The sequence below is a fragment of the Mustela nigripes genome, chromosome 12 (assembly GCF_022355385.1).
Source record: "Mustela nigripes isolate SB6536 chromosome 12, MUSNIG.SB6536, whole genome shotgun sequence".
Taxonomy (NCBI): Eukaryota; Metazoa; Chordata; class Mammalia; order Carnivora; family Mustelidae; genus Mustela; species Mustela nigripes.
The window spans coordinates 133033575-133058324 of NC_081568.1; the positions used below are offsets into that span (position 1 = coordinate 133033575).

General features: G+C 37.1%; 1 protein-coding gene across 10 annotated transcripts in view; it reads left to right on the top strand.

Moving 5' to 3' along the window:
* Positions 1-24750, top strand: part of APC (APC regulator of WNT signaling pathway) — a 133788-nt gene that overhangs the window by 93188 nt on the left and 15850 nt on the right. For 4 of the 10 annotated variants that reach the window (XM_059418365.1, XM_059418367.1, XM_059418370.1 and 1 more), the window contains 6 exons: positions 1557-1661; positions 14111-14209; positions 16608-16986; positions 18901-18996; positions 20296-20349; positions 23981-24120. In XM_059418365.1, the coding sequence (XP_059274348.1) occupies positions 1557-1661; positions 14111-14209; positions 16608-16986; positions 18901-18996; positions 20296-20349; positions 23981-24120 (873 nt within the window). The remainder of the gene's footprint in view (positions 1-1556; positions 1662-14110; positions 14210-16607; positions 16987-18900; positions 18997-20295; positions 20350-23980; positions 24121-24750) is intronic. The other 6 variants (XM_059418372.1, XM_059418373.1, XM_059418368.1 and 3 more) reach the window with 3 other exon arrangements.

The window sequence follows — 24750 nt, forward strand, 5'->3', positions numbered from 1 at the left end:
TTAAGAAGGCTCCTTCCCAAACTGTTAGACCATGTGATATCCCTCTGCTTGTTTATTCTCACAGCGCCTATACTCTCTTCAGTGTGCTTGTCAGTTTTTACTTCATTGTTAGTTCTCTCATGGTATCCCTGATGAGACTTTGAGCTTGAGGAGTATGTAGAACAGTGCCTTATTTTGCCAGCACTATATTCTGTGGCACCTCGTACAAGTATCTAACATAAGTAGATGCTCAGTAATTACTTTTACATTGACATCTTTAATTATGTTAGTGTCAAATCTTTGTGTTTTTAATAGGATTTTTATTTATTTTGTCTCTCGATTTGACTTTGTAATATTTCTACTTTTATTGAATTTGTTGAATTTTATAGTGGTATTTTCATATGATACTATTTTTTCTTCTATTTCTGAATTATTGAGCTACCTCATTTTTGCCTATATATAACTTGACTAGTTTATTGATAGAAATATTTCATGTAAATTAACTTTTTTTTTTTTTTTTAAAGATTTTTATTTATTTATTTGACAGACAGAGATCACAAGTAGGCAGAGAGGCAGGCAGAGAGAGGGGGAGGCAGGCTCCCTGCTGAGCAGAGAGCCCGATGTGGGGCTCGATCCCAGGACCCTGGGATCACGACCTGAGCTGAAGGCAGAGGCTTTAACCCACTGAGCCACCCAGGCGCCCCGCATGTAAATTAACTTTTAAGTCACATTTAAATGGTCTAGGAAAGCTTGATGTTTAAGGAAATTATAGTACAAGCCATTTTGTAATATAATTATCCATTATTAAATACAGCAAGTTTTTAAAAATATAATTTTTATTTTTGAGTATCATTTTCCTAGAGCCAGCAAGCACATTTGTGCTTCTAATAAAAGATAATGGAAAAATTATTTTACTTCTTTGATTCTGCAGTGGTGTTTTCACAGAGTGATTGCTTTATCCTGGATATAACCTATCCTGAGATGACTGCTTTTACTGGATATAATCTGTCATTTTCATTTCATATAATAGATGGTGGTTACATTAGAAAATGTTTTTGGTTTTATTCATATCAGAATCTAAGAGCTTACTGATTTCATGACTTTTTTTTATTAGCAGCAGAAGATATATGTGTGTGTGTGTGTGTGTGTGTGTGTGTGTGTGTGTGTATAAATACACAGAATGTATTTGTAAGCTTAGGTAATAGTTTAACTGTTATATTTGCAGCTCCATTAAATGCCAGAACCATGTGACCTTGAAGAAGAGACATTTGTTCTAGTTGGGTTATATCCCCTGATAGTGATGTGAGCACAGCTGGTGGAGGATGGTGTTTCTGTGAGTCTCAGAAAATCCTTTGTCTTGTGCGGCTCTAATGCTCAAGGGACACACTTCACTTTCCTCTTGCTGCAATAGTCATGAAACCATGCTGGAGGTTATGAAGTATAAAGTACAGTTCCATGCTTTTGTAAACCTGTATAATTGATGCATTTAAAGCTCTAATAAAGGAAAGAAAAAAAGCTGTGGGGTAAGAGAGCATTCACCATTTTTGTATGTAATGATGTTAACTCCCTATTAACAGAGGTCATCTCAGAACAAGCATGAAGCTGGCTCACATGAAGCTGAGCGGCAGAATGAAGGTCAAGGAGTGGCAGAAATCAACATGGCAACTTCTGGTAGTGGTCAGGTAAATTATTTTATTTTATTGTTTTTCCTTTAAATTAGCTATGTAAATATTTTTTAAAGGAATGTGGAGTGAGAGTGTCCTCAGAATGATCTGTAAATCTTACTGATACCTCCAGAAGAATTCAGTGCCAAAATGCTCTGTCATTTTTCTTTATTATATCTAACAATAATGCTTTCAAAATTTCTAGGTATATTTTATAGCTCTAAATTGTGTATTTCTGTTTTAGTCTAAAATGATTCGCATTGGGGGAGGAGGTTTTTTGTTTTTTGTTTTTTTTGAAAAATAAATGCTAAACTGCATTTTGGTTATATATGATTTGACCTAGTTATTATTGCTTGCATCGAACAGATTTGCTCTCTCTCTCTAAGGTGTTGTTTGCAAAGACATTTATGTGTTTTTAAAAGTGATAAGGAATTTGTTATAATTCTTGTTTTCTGTTGTACTTCAAGTTTACATAAATCTAGAAATCCAAGTTTTATAATTGGAAAAAAATGCTACTAATGCTGCTAAAAAGAGATGTAGCCTAGTCATGTTAAACCATTATCACATCATTTTTAGCAAAATTGTGGAAGTCAACTTGATTTTTTTTTTAATATAGCACTGTTCTCTTGTTATTCAGCCATTAATTTTCTATTACAGTTTTAACAGAATGCATCATAATATGACAGAATTTTGTTTGGGGTATTTGGTCATCTCCACATTTTTTTCAATGAATATTTTTGTGTTATAAATGGGTGTTGTTTTAAAACAGAATTGCACAAAGTTTTTAAAGATAATTTCCCCACTCTTGATATAGAATATTCCTGTAGTGTCTGTAGGTTATTTTTGATTAAAATTTGAAGTTTAAAATGTCTTATATTTTAGGGGCGCCTGGGTGGCTCAGTTCGTTAAGTGTCTGTCTTCGGCTCAGGTCATGATCCCAGAATCCTGAAATCAAGTCCAGTTCAGCAGGGAGCCTGCTTCTCCTTCTCCCTCTGCCTACTTGTGCTCTTTCTTTCTCTCTGTTAAATAAATAAATAAAGTCTTTTTAAAAAAAAGAAAAGAAAAGAAAAAAAGAAAGATTGGGGCACCCAGGTGGCTTAGTCATTTAAGCGTCTGCCTTTGGCTTGGGTTGTGATATTAGGGTCCTGAGATCGAGTCCAGGATCAGGCCCTGGCAGGGAGCTTACTTCTCCCTCTGCCTGCTGCTCCCCCTGCTTGTGCTCTTTCTCTCTCTCTGACAAATAAACAAAATCGTTAAAAATATATTAAAAAATTGTTTTAAAGATTTTGTAAATGTCTCATTTAAGTATTTAAATTCATTTTACAGGGGGGCACCTGGGTGGCTCAGTGGGTTAAAGCTTCTGCCTTTGGCTCCGGTCATGATCCCAGGATCCTGGGATCGAGCCCCGCATCGGGCTCTCTGCTCAGCTGGGAACCTGCATCCTCCTCTCTTGACAGAAAAAACTGTTTGTTTAGGATTAGACCGACTATTACTGCTTTGGGTCATAGTCCTGTTATTACGTGTTTTAAAGTCTCACCTATCTAGTAAGCTGGCTGTCCATTTAAAAAATAATAATTGAATTCTTATCACATTTTTTACATTGGAATTAATTCTAAGATTGGATTTAATGTCAAAATGAAAGCTATTAAAAATATAAAAAGAGTGGGCACTTTGGGTGGCTCAGTTGGTTAAGTGACTGCCTTCGGCTCAGAGCATGATCCTGGAGTCCCTGGATCAAGTCCCATGTCTGACTCCCTGCTTGGCAGGGAGTCTACTTCTCCCACTGACTTCGCTCCTCTCATGCTCTCTCTCTCACTCTCTCTCCCTTTCAAATAAATAACGAAAATCTATTAAAAATACAAATATAAAGAGGTGCTAGGTGGCTCAGTGGGTTTATAAGCCTCTGCCTTCTGCTTGGGTCATGATCTCAGGGTCCTGAAATCGAGCCCTGCATTGGGCTCTCTGCTTTGCGGGGATCCTGCTTCCCCCTCTATCTCTGCCTGCCTCTCTGCCTACTTGTGATCCCTCTCTCTCTTTCAAATAAACAAAATCTTTCAAAAAAATACATACATAAAAAATTCTTAAAATGTGGGTAGAATTTTTATAATCATGAATGGTAAACTTAAAAAAAAAATTAGTAGCTCTTACATAAAAATGTAAAACTTAAGTACACCCTAAAATCATGGCAAGGTTACAAGACAAATATTAAGATCTCATTATTTACAAATATTTATAATAAGGAAAAAGTTGCATTTCCAGATACATGAAGAGTATGAATTAACTAAAAATCATTAAAACATAAACAAATGACATGACAAGAACAGGAACTAAAAGGAAAAATAAAATGACTTTTAAACATATGTAAAGGTAATAATTTTGTTAGTAATGATTTGTAAATATAGACTATAGCCAAAATGAGGTGTTTTGTTGGCATTTTTTTTTTTTTTTTGGATGCCAAGGGGTAAGCAGAGATCAGTAACACTCAGTAATGGTAGGTTGCCAGGCATTCTTATCTTCTACTTTTAGTTGTATGAAATGGAACAACCTTTCTGCAGAGGAACTTTATGATAAGTATCTAAATTTATACCTGTACCTGTCCTGTGGCTCATCATGCAATATCTAAGATTTTATGCTATGAGGTAATAGGTGAAGGGTGTTCAGACATGTTTGAAGAGATTCATTGTATTATTTGTAATAGCAAAAATTAGAAATAATTTGAATGAACATTAATCAGTAATTGGTTAAATTATTAGTCATTTGAGTGGGATAAGTGGTTAAGTGGCTCTGGGGTCAGCAGACCCAGGATTAAACCTGGTCCCCTGCTAACTAGTTAAGAAACTAATCTTGGACAAGTTTAAACTCTGAGCTTTCGTGTTTATTCTTTAGCAAAATAAGATGGTATAGTTGTGGGAACTAAATGCAGTACGCACTTAGTACAGTTCTTGGTGTATAGTAGATACTCATTAAACATAATAGCTTATTGTTATTACTAGCTAATAATAATTATTTCTTAGGTTGATAAATATTATGTGCTAGATGCTATATTTGACTCTGGAGATAGAGAATTAAAGAGGGAAGATGGTCCCAAGCCTCACAGAATCTGCATGGTACATTCATACAAATGTTAGAAATGATAAATTATATCTCTGCTTATATAGAGATCTAACTTTTATTTCAGCCTTGCCTTTTCTAGTATATTTTTCATACTATAATCAGAGTGATCCTTCCAAGACACCATTATCACTTACTTGTTTAAACTTTTCAGTGACAACCCCACTTGCCCATAGAATACAATCTAGATTCTCTATTGCCCGCTTTTTCAGCATTATCTCTGGTGATTTGCCGCCATTTCTCCATACTCCTTAAACTTCAGTTTCTTCAGATGTGCACTGCCTGGAACTCTGCTTTGTTTCACTTCACTTGTATGTGTTCTACCCATCCTTCCCCTTAAGTTTAAATGGCACTTCTTCTAGGACATTCTCCTTTTTCCTACCTCCCTAGAACTGATAAAGTGCTCTCAGGTACTCTGTATTTCTGTTCTCATAGGATTTAGCACACTTTATTGTAGGTTTAATTGTCTGTCTTCCTTTTAAAATCCTTAAGCTGGGGGCACCTGGGTGGCTCAGTTGGTTAAGCGTCCGACTCTTGATCTCAGCTCACATCTTGATCTTGGTGGGAGTTCAAGCCCCACGTTGAACTCCACACTGGGCATGGAGCCTACTTTTAAAAAAATCCTTTAAGCTGAACTATATTGCCATTGCTCACCATTGTGCCCCAAACAACTAGCATAGTAAGTGTTTAAATGCTTGCTGAATATTAATAAATGCTATTGACTTAGAAAAATAATCATAACTTTTTTTTCTTTAAAAAAGCAAATATTCTTTTATATTACACATATGTGTACATGCATAGAGAAATGTCTGGAGAATGTTGTTCAGAATGTTACCAATGATATCTCCAAATTTGAAGATTTATGTTGTTTTACTTTCATATTAACATTTTTATCTATTGTTTGAATTTTTTATAATGAGTATGAGATCTTTGAAAAATAGTGAATCAAAGGCAAATATTCATTCATTCTGCAAATGGTCAATTTGGTAGTTCTGTAGATTCAGTGGTAAATATGACACACACTTTCATTTGGTGATATTAGCAATACACCTTTGCCACCAAATCGGTATTTGTATGACACTAATACTACTAATGCCATTTATTTGGTTACTTTTAGTCACTGTTTAAAACAGTACTATAGCTGCTCCAAATTCTGATGTAGCCAAGTGATATATACCTGTGGGACTGTGATTCAATTAGCCAAGATTCCTTTAAACTATCTTAATAGGCTCTATACACATGATAACCTCTTCGGATTTGTTCATTTGTTTTATTATATTATTTGCTCCAGAAATAAAAGCGTTTGACAATAAATGAAAATGAAAATCAGTCTCTGACTTTCTTAGGCTCTAAGTAATGTGATCCGGCAAATCTCCTATCCTGGTGCATTTGCCATTACCACTGCATGCAAATTATTGTAAATCCTTTCTCACCTGGTTTTCTCCCCCCGCCCACTCTGCCAGAATGGTCTTTGCAAAGAGTAAGTCACCCTCTTTAAAACCCTTTATTGGCTTCCCTTGGTTCTTAGAATAAGATAACCCTGTATTATGACCTGTATGACCTGGCTCCTGCCTAACTCGTCAGCTTTACGTCATGCTTTGCGCTCACTGCTATAGCCACCTGGCCTTTCAGTTCCTCATATTTATTGGGTCTCCTTTTTCCACAGCCTGTGCATAACCTCTACCCTTTCTTTTTCTTTTTTTTTTAAGATTTTGTTTGTTTATTTGACAGACAGAGACCACAAGTAGGCAGAGAGGCAGGCAGGGGGAAGGTGGAGCAGACTCCCTGCTGAGCAGAGAGCCCGATGTGGGGCTCGATCCCAGGACCCTGGGATCATGACCTGAGCCGGAGGCAGAGGCTTTAACCCACTGAGCCACGCAGGTGCCCCTCTATACCCCTTCTTTTCAGTGTTCTTCTCATTCCATTTCACTCCATTAACATCAGTTCATATGTCTTTGCACTAAGCATGACTTTCTCAAGGGGCTTGAACAGTTCAAATCCCATTGTTAAAGGCTGTCCTAGAACATTCTTCTCTTTTGAAGACTATCAGATTTTCAGTTTTACATTGATTTGTGTGATTATTTGATTAATACTGATTTCCCCCACTAGACTCTAAGCTCCAGAAGGGCAGAGATTTTATCTAGTTTTGTCCATTTTTATATTCTCACAGTCCCTGCCTGGTAAATAGTGGTAATAGTAAATATATATTGGTGGGAGGGAAGATCTGGCGTCCCTTCTAGAAATAATGTTTTTCTTGATCTGTGATTAATCTCCGCTTGAAGTTAAATGGAAAGAGAAAGCCTGAAGTAAATTATACAGGTCAGATCCCTGCTTGCTTAGCATATAACTATGTGTGTAATTCATTTATTAATTGTTTCTCAGCTTTTCTATTTAAAGTTTAGAACCAGACCTCCAGTGATAGCCAGTAGTAGTGATGAAATTCAGCCAAGAGTGGGAAAGAAATGAAATGATGAGAGAATGCTTTGCTGCTAATAAGCATTTTAAGACTTTCTACTATGGAAATGTACATATGTATGCAAATACATACAAAGGCAAATAAAACAACATAGTAATCCACATGTACCCTAGTCCACTTTGCCCTCCCATTTTATTTTTGAAGAAGATCCGACATCATTTCTTTTATAAATATTTCACTAACTATTTGGTGGGGTGGGTGTGGGGGTGCCTGGCTGGCTCAGCTGGCAGAACATCCAACTCTTGATCTCAGGATTGTTAAGTTCAAGCCCCACATTGGGTTTCGTGCTTACTTTTATAAAAAGGACCACGAGGGTATAACTACACTCTCATTATTATACTCCCAAAGGAATAAACAGTAACAGCACTGATACCTAGTCAGTATTCAGATCTGCAGTTGTTTCATAAATGTCATAATTTTTCATAGTTTATTTGACTCTTTCTAGGTAAAGTTCATGCTTTGGGATTAGTTAATAAGTCTCCAAAATTTTTTTGTTTTGTTTTTTTAAAGATTTCACCTATTTATTTGACACAAACACACATAGAGAGAGAGCAGGGAATCACAAGCAAGGGGAGGAGGAGGAAGAATCAGGTTCCCCGCCGAGGAGGGAGCCTGATGCGGGAATTGATCCCACGACCCTGGGATCATGACCTGAGCTAAGGGCAGACTCTGAACCGACTGAGCCACCCAGGCACTCCTCCAAAATTTCATTTAATCTTTTAATAAAGTTCCTTTTTTGTCTGGATGTTTTTCTGGATGTTTTTGTTGAAGAACCAAAGTTATTTGTTTTATACAGTTTTGCATAGTCTGGATTTTGCTAATAACATCTCCATGGTATGTAGTTTGACATCATTCTCTGTCCTCTATATTTCCTGTAACTTGGTATGTGGATCTAGAGATGTGAGCAGCTTTGGATTTTCATTTCTTGTTTTTTTGTTTTATTGTTTTTGCAAGTCTTTTGAGAATAGCATTGTGTTCTTCTGGTCTTCAGTCAGGAAGTACATAATGTTTGGTTGTCTTTTTGTGATATTAATCGTAACTGATACCTTATGCCCAGCTTCCTTAATTCGTTAGGGGATACGAAATTAGCTGGGAAGCTTCTATAAGGAGGAATTCTTGTGTACTATTTGATTATATTTCCACGTACAATTTATATAGGAGGAAAAGGGGGTAAATGCTTGCTTCTTACTCCCCTCAGGCCAGGTTTCACAGTGACTTGGAGACTCTTGCTAGTTGTGAAACTCTGGAGTCACTTTCTAAAGTGAGTAAGATAGAAGAGAGAAGAGGGGTTCCGACCCAGGAGGAAACTGACTGTATCCCAGTTCTGCTAAGTGCAGCCATCAGGCATATACCTTCTAGTGAACTTTTGAGTGCCTGTCTCTATTGGCAGTGGCTATTTAAGGGTGAATAAAGGAAAAGCAGAAAATAAAGAGATGCTTGATTCTAAGACATAGTGATTAAAAGAAACTATAGTTACTTGGAAGGGTTCCCTCCAACCATTCATCTTATCTCCACCTCTGTGTTCCCCATCCCAATTTTCACTTTACTGTTCACCTTTTCCCCTACTCCTTTCCTCTGAAAGATAATATAAAATGCATTCATCAGTGTTCAGCATCTGTTTACTAAGCATCTGCATTATGCCAAGACTGTTCTCAACCCCAGGATATGGGAGTGAGCTAGGTACATGATACCTCTTCCTTAAGAAACTTACAATCTAAAAGTAAGACAGATGAGCAGTTTCCACGAAGTGTGTATTATGAGAGTATTATGAGAGGGCAAGTACATAGTGTTACAGGAACACTTTGAAGCACTTAACTCGTGTTAGGATGATGTTGGTCCTAGAGAAGGTTATAAATTAATTTATTTGACACCTCACAAATGATTCAGTAAATTAGGTACCATATCTAGATGAAAGATGATGATGGCCTTAGGAACAATTGATAGATTTGAGAGAGTCAGTCAGTAAATATCTCAGTATCTGAGAATATTTAGGAAATAGCAACCTTAGACACAAGGTTTGGTGTTGGATATGACAGATAAGGGGAAAGAAGTCAAGAATGACTTCCAGTTTTTTGTCATAGGCAGGTAGGAGGATAGTGATACAATTCAGTGTTAACTCTCAGGGAAGAGGCTTGTGGAGGAAAATAATCTAGTTTGAAAATGTTAAAATTAAGGTTAACTTTGAAGGTGTTAAATATGAGACATTGAAATAGAAGTGTCAGGTAGGCTGTTAGATATTTGAGTTTGGAATTGAAGGAAAGGGTGATGAATGTGATAACTCAAGGTATGGAAGATTTTTATATCCCCCATGATTATAAGAGTGAGAAGATGCAGACCTGGGCTAACATCCTAAAGCAAGGGAATCACATTGTTCCAAAAAAAGAGGAAACCGTTAACATTATTCACCATTCACCATGAGAACTAAAAAATCTGCATTGGGTTTTACCAAAAAAAATTCATTGTTGATTTTAGCAAGAGCAATTTCATTGGCTTTCTTCCCTGCTGTATTATATTGAAGTGACTTGAGGCTTAAATGCAAGGTTAAAAAGCAGAAAAGATAAGGGTGCCTGGCGGACTTAGTAGAGTGTGCGACTCTTGGTCTCAGGGTTGTGAGTTTGAGCCCCAAACGGGATGTAGAGAGGACTTAAAAAATAAAGTAGAAGAGAGTAATTCTAGCTAACTCAAAAGCTATTAACCAATGCAGGATACAGATTCAAGAGAAAATTTGCAGATTGTTTTAATTTTTTAAGATAGAAGAAATGAGTATGCTTGAACAGCAATGGGAAGGAATGAGTAGAGGGAAAGGATCCAGAGCACACATAAAGGGATAGGCCATGGATAGAATAGGTGTCTCTGATTCAGCAGCAGAAGGTGGAGATGGGTATGGTGGCAGGTTATTTTGTTGGTTTGGTAGCAAACCATGGAATAACCGTGAAGTAAAGCTTGAGAGAGAATCAGTGGAAGTGATATACTGCAAGAAATTCAAGCTGGAATATGTAGAGAGATCCACACACTTGCTATTCCAGTCATTTCAAAGCAGCTTTCTTGGGGAGGGTTAAAGAAGATTGCTGGAAGACTAGGCTATCAGGATAACTAAATGTGTTATCAAGCGGTGGTGCATTTGGGGGTAATGAAATAGTCCAGGAGAGAATCATTGATGTCAGTGGCTAAAATGGAGTAGAGGAGAAAAATATCATTGAAGATGGTATCAGAGAACTGAGGGGCCAAGGTTTTGAATGGGGGATGTGCGTGGGTGTTGAAGTTACCGAGAATGGTGCAGTAGTAAAAGTGGAAGGAAGTCAGTGACCCTGTACCAAAGTAACAATTGGGTACAGTGATTAGGAGGTCAGGTATTATGACAGCACTGGGAAAAGGGGAAAAGGTGATTATAACAAAGAGATTTGGATATTACAGGGTTTCAAAATGATTTAAAGAGTGAGGAAAACACAGACTTATGCTGCCTCCTGACTCTGCGAAGTACATGGCTCGCAGGAGACAAGGCAGCAGGGAGAAGGGATTTCCCATGAGAGCCAGGTTTCGGGTAAGGCCACAGGAGTAACATGAGCAGTAAGTGAAAAGTTGATAATTCATGCAGCATGGAATCTGGATTCCCCAAGGAAGGGTGGATAGGAAAGAAAACAGGAGGAAAATGAGCTCACACACTTTAGGACTGAGAGTTAAGAACATCCCCCACCCCACCAACGCGTTTTCTTTCCTATCCACCTTTCCTTGGGAAATCCACATTCTGTGCTCTTGTATCTTTGGAAAGTGAACAAGGCCAATTTCAGAGATATGCAACATGACTGCTTTAATAGGTCTTGAGTTTGTGAGAGAGTTAATCACACTCAGTGTCTTCAGAATTTGCTCATGAGTTAGGTAGAAAACACTTCTTAGGAAGTTACCATTTCTTGTGAGTTATCATTTCTCTAAGTCCTTCTAAAGGATGTTGCCACAGGTCTAGCCATAACAAAAGGGCCCAGGAAAGATTCTCAAGGCCCAAGTGCTATATATAGGTCGTGTGAGTACAGGAGTGTTTTCTTGGTATTCCTTACAATAAATGCATCTGAGTTTCTAGCTAGATAGATGGGGAGAAGTGTTCCAAAATCAAGGAGTTGATTTCTTTCAGTACAGGAAGATAATAAGATTGAAGCTTAAAGATAGTTTAATGTCTACACTGAAATAAATGTCAAGAACACGTTTTATTGTAGGAAATAGGTTTTCTCTTGTTTCATAATTTAGCCCCTGTTTCTCTTTTGTTTCGGAGAGTGTGTTAGTTATCTTTTGCTACTTAACAAGTATAGCAGCTTAAAACACCAAACATTTATTATTGTTTCTGTAGGTCAGGAATCTTGCTGCAGCCTAGTTGAGTGCCTCTGATTCAGGGTCTCTCATAAGGCTATAGTCATAGTGTTGGCTGGGACGACAGTCATTTTAAGACTTGACTAGGAGAAGGTGTGCTTCTGAGCTCATCCACATGGCTGTTGGCAGACCTCACGTCGTCACTGACTGTTGGCCAGAGAAATCAGTTCCTTGCCACCTGGGCCAGGCTATAGAGCAGTTCACAACATAGCAGCTAGCTTCTCTCAGAGAAAACAAGAGAGAATACCCATGGTGGAAGCCATGGTCTTTATAACCTTATCTTGGAGGTGACTTAATCACCTCTGCAGCATTCTTTTCATTGGAATCCAGTCCCTAAATCTAGCCCATATTCAACATGAGGGGATTACATTACATAAGGGCATGACAGCCAGGATCACTGAGGTTGCCTTACAGCCTACAAATGTAGGCTCAAGGAATCCTCAAGGAAAGAATGTTTGCTTCACCTCCCGTAGACCAAGAAAGGCCCCTTACCTGAGTTTACTTAAAAAGAAAACCTTGACTATCTTGTACCCTGAATCTTGGTTCCTCAAACCCATCCTCCTTATTACAACCGGAATAAGCTCTTTATGTCTAAATTTATTTGTGGTTTTGTCCCCCCTTAATGCCCCCACCACCACACACCATATTCTTTCTTACCTTTGCTTATTAATGCTTCTGCCTCATTGGGTTGCCCTGTGGCTAATGCACAAAGGAAATTACATGGTGTGCTGGTTCCACAATTTAGGGATATGGGGTACATTCAGAGATTGTGACTTATGCCAACTCATTTTACCCTCTGGAGTGGAGGTGAACAATTCACAATCCTCAAACTTGTTTTTCCCATCGTGGGAAAAGCACCCCTTTGCCACACCCCCTTTTCCAATTAGTGAGATCATCTATATGTGAAAGAACCAGTAAAGGTGTCCTCTGCCCAGATATTCTTTCAGATTTTACTACTAGCTCCTCTTTCATTCAGAACAAATATTTTGTGGATGTCTGCTACACTTAGTACTAAGAATACAACAATGAACAGAATAAAGTTTCTGCCCTCAAAGAGTTTATATTCTAGCTTTTTCTTTTGAAAGATTAAGAGCTGTAACAGGATACCTGCCACTATTGCTTTCTAATTAGATATTATTCTTATAATCATTATTCTTAACCCTTAATGAACGGGCTTTAGCTGTAGCCAATATTTTGATAGGTCCCACATATTTATTTGTAGCCTATACTCCTGTTCAGAGTTGGATTGTGTGTTTTCAGATTCCCATTGAGCATTTTTACTATATGTTTAATATATATATAGAATGGTGATATCAGGTCCCACACTGAAACCCATTATCTCTTCCTGGGTTTCATGTATTAACACTGCCTGCACTATCTGCCTATTTATCCAAGCTCAGCACCTCCACGTTGTCCTTGGTTCCCAGCATCTCCTTATTCACATCTTGTCAGTTAGCTAACCAATTGACTCTGTCCTCTAAATACAGGGTATCCTCAACTCCCTACACTCACTTCCTTACTTTGTGCCCTCATGACCACTCAACTATTGAAAGTACTCTTCCTGATTTCCCACCTGTGATCTCTCTATCCTGTCTTTTATACTCTTTTAAAGATGTAATTCTGGGGGTGCCTGGTTGGCTAAGTCAGAAGAGCATGCAGCTCTTGATCTCAGTCAGAGTCATGAGTTCAAGCCCCATGTTGGGTATAGAGATCACAAAATAAAACTTAAAAAATAAGTAAGGATATAATTCTCGTTGTGCTGACCTCCTGCCGAAAGTCTAGTGGCTCTATAACATCCACAGCTTGACTCATGACTCCTGAGACACTTAATAACTTAACCCAACCTTTATCTCATACCGTACACCTTGTGTTCTGTCCACATTGAACAAATACTCCATATTTATACCTTTATACAGACTTGGGATTTGTCTTCTACCCCAGAATTCAAGGCCTACCTTTAATGTTACTTATTTTATGCAGCCTTTAATAGTTCCTTATAGCAAGTCGTTTTTCTTCCTGTTTTCCTTCAATATCTTATTATTTTTTCCCCTTGGTATTTTATACATTTTTCTACTGTGGTCCTTATCATATTACATTGCAACTATTTATTTTTTCATGGCTTTTTCTAATTAAGTTTTAAGCAGTCCTCTCTGTGCTGTGAGTTCCTGGAGAACATGGACTGTAACAAATTCTAAGTTAGTTTTGTGGTAATTTAGAGCATTTCATCAATTAATAAAGCTTTTTATCAATAAATTTATCTTTAACTGAATGTGGTTTCATGTCTTTTGATCTGTGAAAAAATACCACTTTTAGAATTTCTTCAGTGTGTAGGTATTTCCACACTGTATTTAACTGTCTTTTGCAACAAATCTTTTCTTCAGTTTTTCTCTAAAATCTAAAATCATCTTGAGCCATTAAAATGTCCGCACTTTTCATGCTGTATTTAGCTATTTACCCTAAAGACAGTTCATTTGGTATCTATAATCTAAATTAGACTCTTCATAATTTGCTTAATTTCTAGGGTTCAACCACACGAATGGATCATGAAACAGCCAGTGTTTTGAGTTCTAGTAGCACACACTCTGCTCCTCGAAGGTTGACAAGTCACCTGGGAACCAAGGTAACAGAAGATTGTAAACTCTGGCCACTAATACTGAGAGTGCTTTGCTAAAACATTCTTCATTCATCTTTTAAATTCAGCTAGAGAATTCTGGTTCCATCACTACAGTCTCTTAAAGAAAAATCTTTATACAAAAGAGCCCTAAAGAAAAATGAGGATTATAAAAAGTGCCAATTTAGCTAATTTTTTATTCTTTCTTAGCCTTATCACCCACTTCTCTACAAGTATCCTAAGCTCCAGCCACTCTGGCTTACTTACTTGCTGCTTCCCAAGCACTCCCTGGGATTTTCTGCCTCCCTGCCTTGTCTGCAGTGGCACCACCTCCCCTTTCTACCTCACCGCAAAATGGCTGTCAGAATGTGAATCAGCCCTTGGCACTCTGCTTGGGCTTTACTTCTTTACAAAACATTTTCTGATTCCCAGTGTCCTCTCATCTCTCCCATGAGGTCTGCCTGCCCTCTTTAGGTCACTGCAATTTGCATGAAATTCTCTTTGGGAATAGGGACTTTTTTTTTTTTTTAATCTTTTGCAGCATCTAGCACAAGAGCCTGCACATGAGTGTTTAATAAATTTATTTAAATGGATGGAAGTTACTGAAATGGAATGTTACCCAGTGCTGATAAGTGAGTTTTCCTAGTCTGTCGAATTTTAGCAAATATTTTAGGACTTGAGAAAGGTGTGTTTAAAAAGAAAATAATTATTTTATTATTGTTTTAAAATCAGAGTCTTTAATACTATATTGACAAAGAGGACATTCTAATATTACTAAACAGTATATTTTTAGTTAAATCTTAAATAATTCCATTAACTGTTTTCACAGCATATTCTACCTGTTCTTTCTTTACTTTAACAGTATAATGGATCTTATGAAAAGCATTACTGAAATAACTAATGTGATTTAAGAAATGAATTTAGAATAATCAATGATACTGTTAATATGAGACTTAATCCTTTAAATAACTCACAATAGCTGCTAATTAGGACCTCTGATGTGCCAATAACTGTGCTAGAAGTTGTGTGTACATTTTCTCTGGTCATCTCAAAAACAGTGTATTCTTGTCCCTCTTTTTTAAAAGAGAAAACTGAAGCAAAAAAAGTTTCAGGCAGCTGTTGCATATTTAAATTGGACTTCAACCCCAGGTCTGTCCAACATCAACGTGTAGTTCTTACTATAAAGAAAATCTAATATTCACCAGTATTGTTGCATGAAAACTGCCAGCTAGAATTCATTACCTTTTGAAGTGACTTATGAATGATAACATTAAGACCTTACTATATTTTTGAATGCCAGCTACTATCCTATACATGTATTATTTCATTTAATCTTCACAGAGCAAACCTTGTTAAGTAAATTTCTCCATTTTGCAACTGAGAAAACTGGGGCTTAGAGAAATCAAATAACGTGTCACACAGTTCATTCATAAGCGGTGGAGCCAGAATTTGAAAGCCCAATTTACCCACAGTTCTGTACTACCTTCCCAAAACATTAATGTCTAAGAGAAGTGTGTATTTTTTAAGAGTTTCTCAGACTCAAAATTGTTGACTGGATAATTCTTTATTGTACAATGTTTAGCAGTATCCCTGGTCTTTACCTAGTAGATGCCCATAGCACTTCCTCTCACAGTTGTGGCCACCAGAAGTGTCCTGGGAGGGCCAAAATCACCACTAAGAACCACTGATTTATAGAGATAATACATTCTTTATATAATAGCCTCCACTTTTATATAATAGCCTCTGGCTTTGAAATGAGGCTAATTACAGTCCAGGATAACTGGGTACTGTTTCCAGTTTCTAATCTGCTTCTGAGTAAACCTTTAGAACTTCTTGTCCGAGAGTAACTGATGCTTACTGCATGCTTTAGAAAAAGGAAATTGATTAAGAGTCCTTGAACTCCCTGTGTGATAATGGCATTCTTTTTATGACATTCTTCTTTTTATATGTTTAAGGGAGAAATCATGCACTTTTAACAATATTATAATCTGGTAAGGGTTAGTGATTGTCAAGAACTGGTACTCAGTACATAATAATTGTTGAAAAGTGTTTTCTATTTATTGATTATAGTTGTAAATTAAAAGAAGTAAAATTTTTAAATTGTGTAAAATATTTACATAATCACATTCCTCATTGTGTGTGTGTGTGTGTGTGTGTGTGTGTGTGTGTGAGAAATCAATTGCCATTCACTATAATCGGCTGATCCAGACAAACAGCAATTTAAGTGTGTGAGAACCTACCTTCTTTTTCAACACTGTATGCCACCATTACTTCATCCTAGAAAGGGGTTTTGAGTTTTGTTTTTCTTTTTAATGGCTTACAATAAGTATCCCATTCATCACATCATTGGTATTAGCGTTTGGATATTAAAGTCATAATTTTGTTTCTAAACTCATTTGGCCCACAGGTGGAAATGGTGTATTCATTGTTGTCAATGCTTGGTACTCATGATAAGGATGATATGTCGCGAACTTTGCTAGCTATGTCTAGCTCCCAAGACAGCTGTATATCCATGCGACAGTCTGGATGTCTTCCTCTCCTCATCCAGCTTTTACATGGCAATGACAAAGACTCTGTGTTGTTGGGAAATTCCCGGGGCAGTAAAGAGGCTCGGGCCAGGGCCAGTGCAGCACTTCACAACATCATTCACTCACAGCCTGATGACAAGAGAGGCAGGCGTGAAATCCGAGTCCTTCATCTTTTGGAACAGATACGAGCTTACTGTGAAACCTGTTGGGAGTGGCAGGAAGCCCATGAACAAGGCATGGACCAGGACAAAAATCCAAGTATGTTCCCTATAGTGCATGTTACCAAAGCAAATGTAAACCTTTTTTAAATGAAAACTTTTTTAGTTAGTATGTTGTCTTTATGAGTAGGAATGGGAAATTTATAGTAGCCATCTACACCGCTAACATAGTTTAAAACTTAAGTCTGTATTTTTCTAGAAAAAAAAAATAGCAAAGGAAAACACTACATGCAGTACTATGCAACCAAAAAAGAATGAGGTCAAGAGAGATTTATAGTCATGGTATAGTAGATTTAGAAAGAACTTGAGCAATTATGTTTCCATTTCTTCCATTTTATAGATGAAGCTCAAGAAAGTGAGCTTTAACTGTTAGGGACCAGGCTATTATATTAACATTTGCACAACACTCTAGTCAGTGAATACAGAGCTGTGTCACATCTGTTATGTTATTTGAGCCTCACAACAAACTCCTAAAGTAGGAAGGGAAGGTATTATAATCTCCATTTTACAGATGAAAAAACTGAGGTTCAGAGATGCTAAGAGATTTGCTTGTTAGACTCTTAGCTAGTAAGTGGTAGAGCCAGGAACAGAGGCCAGATCTTCTGACTGTCAACCCAGTCCTCTTCCCGCTGCACCTTCCTGCTTCAGGCAATGGGTCCCAGTTGCTGGGGGTGATCAGCCATCCAGCTCTTTGCTGAGGGAGAAACACTGGGCTACCAACCCCTCTCCATCAGGAGCAGGGAAGTTAAGAATTGGGACCCTTGGGGACATAATTTACTTCATTCCTGTAGCAAGAACCAAAAGCAGTAAGTATATAAGGTAAGACCTTCCTTTTACCTGATAAGAAAACACACACACTCACACACAGAGGAGAGGGGAGAGTTGTATTAACCTGTTGATTTAAGGGGCAGGAGAAGGGCTGATGGTGACAACACCTTCTATGAAGCTCTAGCAGATTTTTTTTTTTTTTAAAGATTTTATTTAATTATTTATTTGACACAGAGAGAGAGATCACAAATAGGCAGAGAGGCAGGCAAAGGGAGAAGCAGGCTCCCCGCTGAGCAGAGCCCGATGTGGAACTCTATCCTAAGACCCTGAGATCATGACCTGAGCTGAAGGCAGGACCTTAACCCATTGATCCATCCAGGTGCCCCTCTAGCTTAGATATAAAGGTGAATTTATTTAAAATTTTCAAATTCTCAAGAATAAGAAAATAGCAGAAATTGTCCTTTATATCTTTTTGTCCTAAGGGTGAAGAAAACTACTAAGATACCTTACTGAGAAAACAATGTCTTTCTGGATTTTTTTCCCGTGGTATCCACAATTACATAACTGGTATTTTTTTATCTTGATAACAGTTCTCAAATGCTTAAATAAAATAAATGAATATTACTTTTGAAAAATAGACTTTTTAAATTTTTATTTCAAATAATGACCTTTGAAACTGTACACGGTATTAAATGTGGAGGTACATTTCCTTGGACACCTCTTCTTTAGATTCTTGTTTACTGTCTGTCTCTATGGTAAGCTTTCTCCACAGGTTTGTGCTAGATTTCTTTACTAAATTTGTACACAAATAAGTGCTTTTAACCCACACTCGTGACAGTAGTTTAAATAGAAATCATAACAAAATGGTTTTATATCAAAGTGTTTTTATTCTTTTACATAGTCATTATAATTTTAAATTATTATTTGAGTTATAGTATAAACCTGCAAGGAATTGATTCTGACAGAGTTAGTTAAAAGCATATAAGTAGTAGACATTTTTCTGGAACCAAGAGAAGCCCTTTTCTCATATTTTCTTTTCCATGTTGGTAGTATTTATTTGTTGATCTACTAAACTACTAAGCATTAGGGAAATATTAGTGACCCCTGATTTTTTTTTTAAGTATAATAAACATTGTTGCTTCTGAAAAAACAAAGCATTATGGTTTATGTCAATTTTATTTTCCAGTGCCAGCTCCTGTTGAACATCAGATCTGTCCTGCTGTGTGTGTTTTAATGAAACTTTCATTTGATGAAGAACATAGACATGCAATGAATGAACTTGGTAAGACAAAAATGTTTCTTAATGCCATAGAAGAGTACTGAAGATTTTTCGTCATCGTTGAATTGGGCATAAGGCCACTAATTTCTGTTACCACCTGTTTCTCCTTGTAGCAAATCATTATGCTCTGGTTTCCAGAGAAGAAAAAGTTCTTAATGATAGAAACTGCTACCTTGTATAAAGTAACTTGGCTTTTCAAACTCTTAGCCAGCAATTAGAAAAATTACTAAGTGGGCCACTCCTTGCCCCTGTTTCCACAGTAGACTCTATGTGATGGTTGATGGGAGGGTAATTTAAATTATTTTGAAATGTGGAGCTTTGTGATTTTTCTTGAACTCAGTCACTTCTGATGGACACCAGAAGGAATTATTATTAAGATTCTCATTTCTCTTCATGGTTATCAGTACTTACTGGATTTTCATGATAAGCGGCATGGTATCTTTGAAACTAGTTAATGAAGAAAAGATTTTGCTGTAACTTAAGTTAGAAATATTCCACTAATTTTTGGAAGTATTACTCTTTTATGTATGTGTTTTCACACACTCTAAGCCTTTTATGACCTGCATTTTTGTGCACTCCATTTGTCATGTAACGGTTTTTCTTTGATTTCTAGGTTCATTTTGCGTATGTTGTATTTATAATTGCATCATGCTGAGCCATCTCATGTGAACTGGATCTGTTTAGTTGTACCACAAGCAAGAACCATACACTGAGTTTCCATCTTAGTGTGGCTGTGCCCTTGCTTTTTGTGCTGTTTATTTTACATTACATCCCAGCCCCCACTTTGTATTCCTACCACCCTCATCATTGTCATTCATCATTTATCTGAAAAGTCACAAAATCATGAGACTCTTAAACACAGAGAACCTGCACGGCCAACAATGAGTGTTGTCTCCTTCAGAGTCATCACTTTGGGGGACTGTGTACTTTGTGATCTCAGGCCTGACCTCCAGCCATGCTTTTCTTCCCATAGGCCCTTGCAGTTGGCCCATCTGATTCTCTTTTCTTCCCCCACCTCCCAGCCTCCAGTGGAACTGAGTGTGATCTTATGAGTTATCCCCTCCTCAGTAGACCCAGCATTTGTGAAAATTTTATGTTTGGTTGTTTTTTAATGCTAGTAATAATGGGAAGCAGATAAAAATCTTGAATAAACAAGAAAACGAATCCAATTTTAAACTACTGCAAAGGTTTTTCTGTAAATAGACCTGTGTTCCAATGAACTGTAGACTAGGACTGACACATTAATCATCTGAATTTCAAAGTGAAACCTAGACTCAGTATTTGTTCCTCTTCCTTCTTCAGGTAGGAAGGCTACCCGGGGCATTTCATCACAGGAGCTAGGGCAGGGGCTTTCAGGTGAGGAGCAGGATGGGGCCTCTGGGGGTGTGACTGTTGGGAACAGAGCTACAGGGGATTCCTTTCTTCTCATTCCTAGCCTCTAAATTTGCACAAAGCAAAAGAAAAATCAAGGTTTGTGGATTATGGGGAGATGGAGTAAGGAAGCACAAAGTATCTGGCAGTGAGGGATAAGGAGGAATAAAGTCCCAAACGGATGAAGGGAAATTCCTAAACCTAGTCAGCTGGGACTATCATTTGTACATACAAGAGGATTCTACAACTTTTCAAGGTCATTTAGGTGTACCTGTTAGAACTACAGGTTGTAGGCTGTTCTCTCAGGGGTGTATACATTGATTAAGTCCCAGCTCTGTCCCAGAAACTGTACCTTGAAAAATGGTGAAGATACGGTTCTGACTTTCAAGGAACTCATGATTTATTTGTATTAGTATTTCCAAACTAGATCATAATAATCACAGAGATACTTGTCAAACCATATAGATTGTCTAGCCTTGTAGCACACAGGTTTAGTATAGCAGAATCTCCAGAGGGGTACCTAGGAATCATTTAATTAGTGGCCCAGGTGATTCTTATGATCAGTAAATTTTGTGAAACAATATATAGAATATTTATATTGGGCCCCTAATGTTTATTTTAGAATGATAATGGTGACTATCTAACCCAAGTAAAAGGAAAATAATATACTCTTTAAAAAACTAAGTGTCATCTTTCTGTTATCTTTTTTATATACATAAGTTTAAATTAAGGGTTCTGTTGAAACCATTGGTCCTCTACTAGCTTTAAGGTTATGAAATCCCACATTGGATAATATCTGGTCCATGCGGACCACTTTTTTTAAACATAGACACTGAGCAAAATGTGAAAGAATATGCTTATCTTTGCATTACCTTGAGACAGGCTAACTTTTCTAAGGGCAACCTTTTTTTTTTTTTTCTATCAGTCATGAATTCACATCATATTTTTGTGAATCCATTTGTAGTTTTGACACAGATTTTATTTGTTGCCTTAAAATTTACAGAAAGTCTTCTTTATTTGTCTAAAGTCATTAAAAGCTCTCTTTTATCTGAATCCTAAATTTTATCGAACGTTCTTTTTTCTTCATGCTTTTATTGATATAGACCATATCCTTCTTTAATCTTTGTTTTCAGAATCAAGTCCTGAGTGTTTTAGTTTTTCTGTTGGAAAAAAGGTCTTTCTTTTAGTGCTTTCTTGAGACCTTCTTTATTAAATCATTTCACCTTTTCTTAAGAAAGTGTCACAGATATTACCATGCCACTCAGGCACAAAGCATAGGATGTTTGTTTTGGCATCAATAGCCTGCTCTGTAATGCTCAACATCTTGGTGATCTTACCAGTATACAGGGCCATGGTCTTTAGGTCATTGGTCATTCCCAAGTCAGTTTCCTGAGTCAGAACCTCAATTCTTTTACTGGCTGCTTCTCTTCTACTCAAGTATTAAACATTGGGAATTCCTCAAAGCTCTGTCCTAGGTTTTCTTCATCTCTCTCTAAACAATATCCTCCAATCTGTGCTTCCATTACAATGTTTTGCCAATTTACATCTTAATCCACTTTGCCACTCCTGAGTTTTAGACACATTATCAAACTCCTCATCTGACATCTTCACTTAGATGGTTTTTCAGACATTTTTAACTCAACTGCCCCAACTGAACTGGTTATCTCCTTCAGCCCCACATCCTTTTCTCTTCCAAGATTCTTTTTCTCAGAAAATGGCATGACAGTCAGCCCAGTTCCTCAGGCCAGAATCTCGGAAGACATCCCATAACCCTACCCTAATTAAAGCCCCATATACTTTAATTCTGCTTCTTAAATTTATCTCTAATCACTGCTCTCCTTTCCATCCCCAGTTTGGGCCACTATCATCTCTCCTCCTCTGCAGGAAGTACAGTACTTACTTGGCTCCCCACTTCCAGTTATCCATTCTGCATCCTATAGATCACAGGAATCTATTTAGAATGTACATTAAATTATTCCTTGCCCTGTTGGAAAGCCTGAGTGTGATATATAAAGTCTTGCATGATACAGCCTCTACCCATTTCGTAGCCTAATCTTGAGACCTTCCCCTTATTGCTGTGTATTTCAGGGTCAGGGGCTCTTGCACATACTGTTTCATCTGCCTAAAATGTTTTTCTATTATTCTTGCCCCACCCGTTTTAGATACTCATCCTTTAAGTCTTTCTTAACCTAAACATTATTTCCTCAGCCTTTTTCTTGATACTCTCAATCTAGGTGAAGTCACCTGTTACCTCTCCCTGTGCTTCTGCACTGTTATGCCTAAATTAGTTGTTTAGGGTCTGCTTTTGCTCTAATGTATAAGCTCCTTAAAGATAGTCACTGTATTGTGTTCAGTGGCTATGTATTTTTCCATTATCCTGGGTAGATGGAAAAAAAATACTCCTAAGTATGGTTTGGGTTTTCCTTAACCAAATTAATTTTCATTTACCTACATTCAAACTCATCTCATTGCTGCTAGTCATAAAGATTTGCACCAGTCTTCATACAGTTAATTCTTCTGAGTTGGAATTCTTTAGCCAAGTTAAAACTTTGTTTTATGTATTTGCAGTCTTCTCTACATACTGACCCTTCTAGATGATTTACAAAAATACCAAACATACAGGTCCTCTTCTAAATTGATAACCTGACTGTTTAGACTAAGAATTTCCAAAAATCACCTGTTTATGTTCATCTTCCTTTTTTCTGTCTAAGCCACTTCTCTGTGACAAAACAATATCCCCAGTCCCATGATGATTAATATTAATGATGAATATTTTGAACAGCATCCATATGCATTTTTATTTTTATTCACTTGCTCACCATTTTGCTTTACTTGTTTTTGTTTTTGGATTTTTTGTTCTGTTTTGTTACTACCCTTTCCTTTCTGTCTTTCCCTTTCCTTTTCCTTCATTTTTCTCCTTGTCTTCTCAGTGTTGACCACTGTGGGCATTGTCAGGCATACCCAGTGGTGAGAATCAAGGGGAAGGAAAATACTAAATCCTAGCATAGTTGGTATTTGACATTTGTGAGTACCAAAGAAAAGTAAGAATTTTTAAAAAATATATACATAATAAGTGGTTTTATAGAACTTAGTAATAAATTGAACAGATAATTTTTTTATAAGAAACTAATCTTTGCTTCATGCACAGTTTCATTTAAAAGTCTCAGGATTCCTAAGGCTAATTATTTGGCAAATAAAAAAAATTAATTAGGCCACAGTGTATAACATTGAAGAATGTTTGTAAAGTTGTAGTAATAAAAATAAGTTACCTTTTTCTGCCTTCATGAAGGAAGACCTAGTGTTAGAACATAGCCTTCTTCATCAATGACATGATATAGTATACATGCGGTAAATAAGACTATAATGCCCACTTCACTCAGTAAGGCAAGGGTCTGGAGGGTGGAGAAAACTGGCAGAAAATGAGTCATTATCAGCTGTACTTTGAGTATTACATAGAAGTTCTTTGTAACAATTTTTGTAACTTGTGATCTAGAGGTGTATTCAAACTATATATTCTCCTTCTTTGAGATGTTTTCCTAATAAGTAATTTTTAAACTTGGTGCCACTTGTTTTATTTTAGATTATTGTCTTTTTCCTCTTGCCCTTTTTAAATTAGGGGGACTACAGGCCATTGCAGAATTATTGCAAGTGGACTGTGAAATGTATGGGCTAACTAATGACCACTACAGTATTACATTAAGACGGTATGCTGGAATGGCTTTGACAAACTTGACTTTTGGAGATGTGGCCAACAAGGTATGTTTTATAAAAAGATCTACTTCTTAAGATATCACTGGTATGAGTTAGTTTCATACAAACTACTTTTCACTGATTTCCTTTTTTCACTCTCCTCATTAAACACTGATTTAAAAAAAACAAAACAAAAAAAAAACTGAACTTCACACACCAGTGCATAGTTTTACTCGTTAGGCTGTCTTATGCCTAAACAAAGGCAAAAGATAGAAGACAGTAGTGGGTTTATGTAATTGCATTTAAAATGCTATTCCCAGGAATAAGAGTAAAGGTCTAAAAATTCCGATGACAGATGTGAGTGTTATACATATATCGCTTCTGGGCAAGGAAGAGACTTTACTTTAAAACCCTTTGCTTGGGGCACCTGGGTGGCTCAGTGGGTTAATAAGCCTCTGCCTTCAGCTCAGGTCATGATCTCCAGGGTCCTGGGAACAAGCCCCGAGTCTGGCTCTCTGCTCAGCGGGGAGCCTGCTTCCTCCTCTCTCTCTCTCTGCCTGCCTCTCTACGTACTTGTGATCTCTGTCTGTCAAATAAATAAATAAAATCTTTTTAAATAAATAAATAAAACCCATTGCTTATCATTTTTTTTTAAGATTTTATTTATTTATTTGAGAGGGGAGAAGGTCAGAGGGA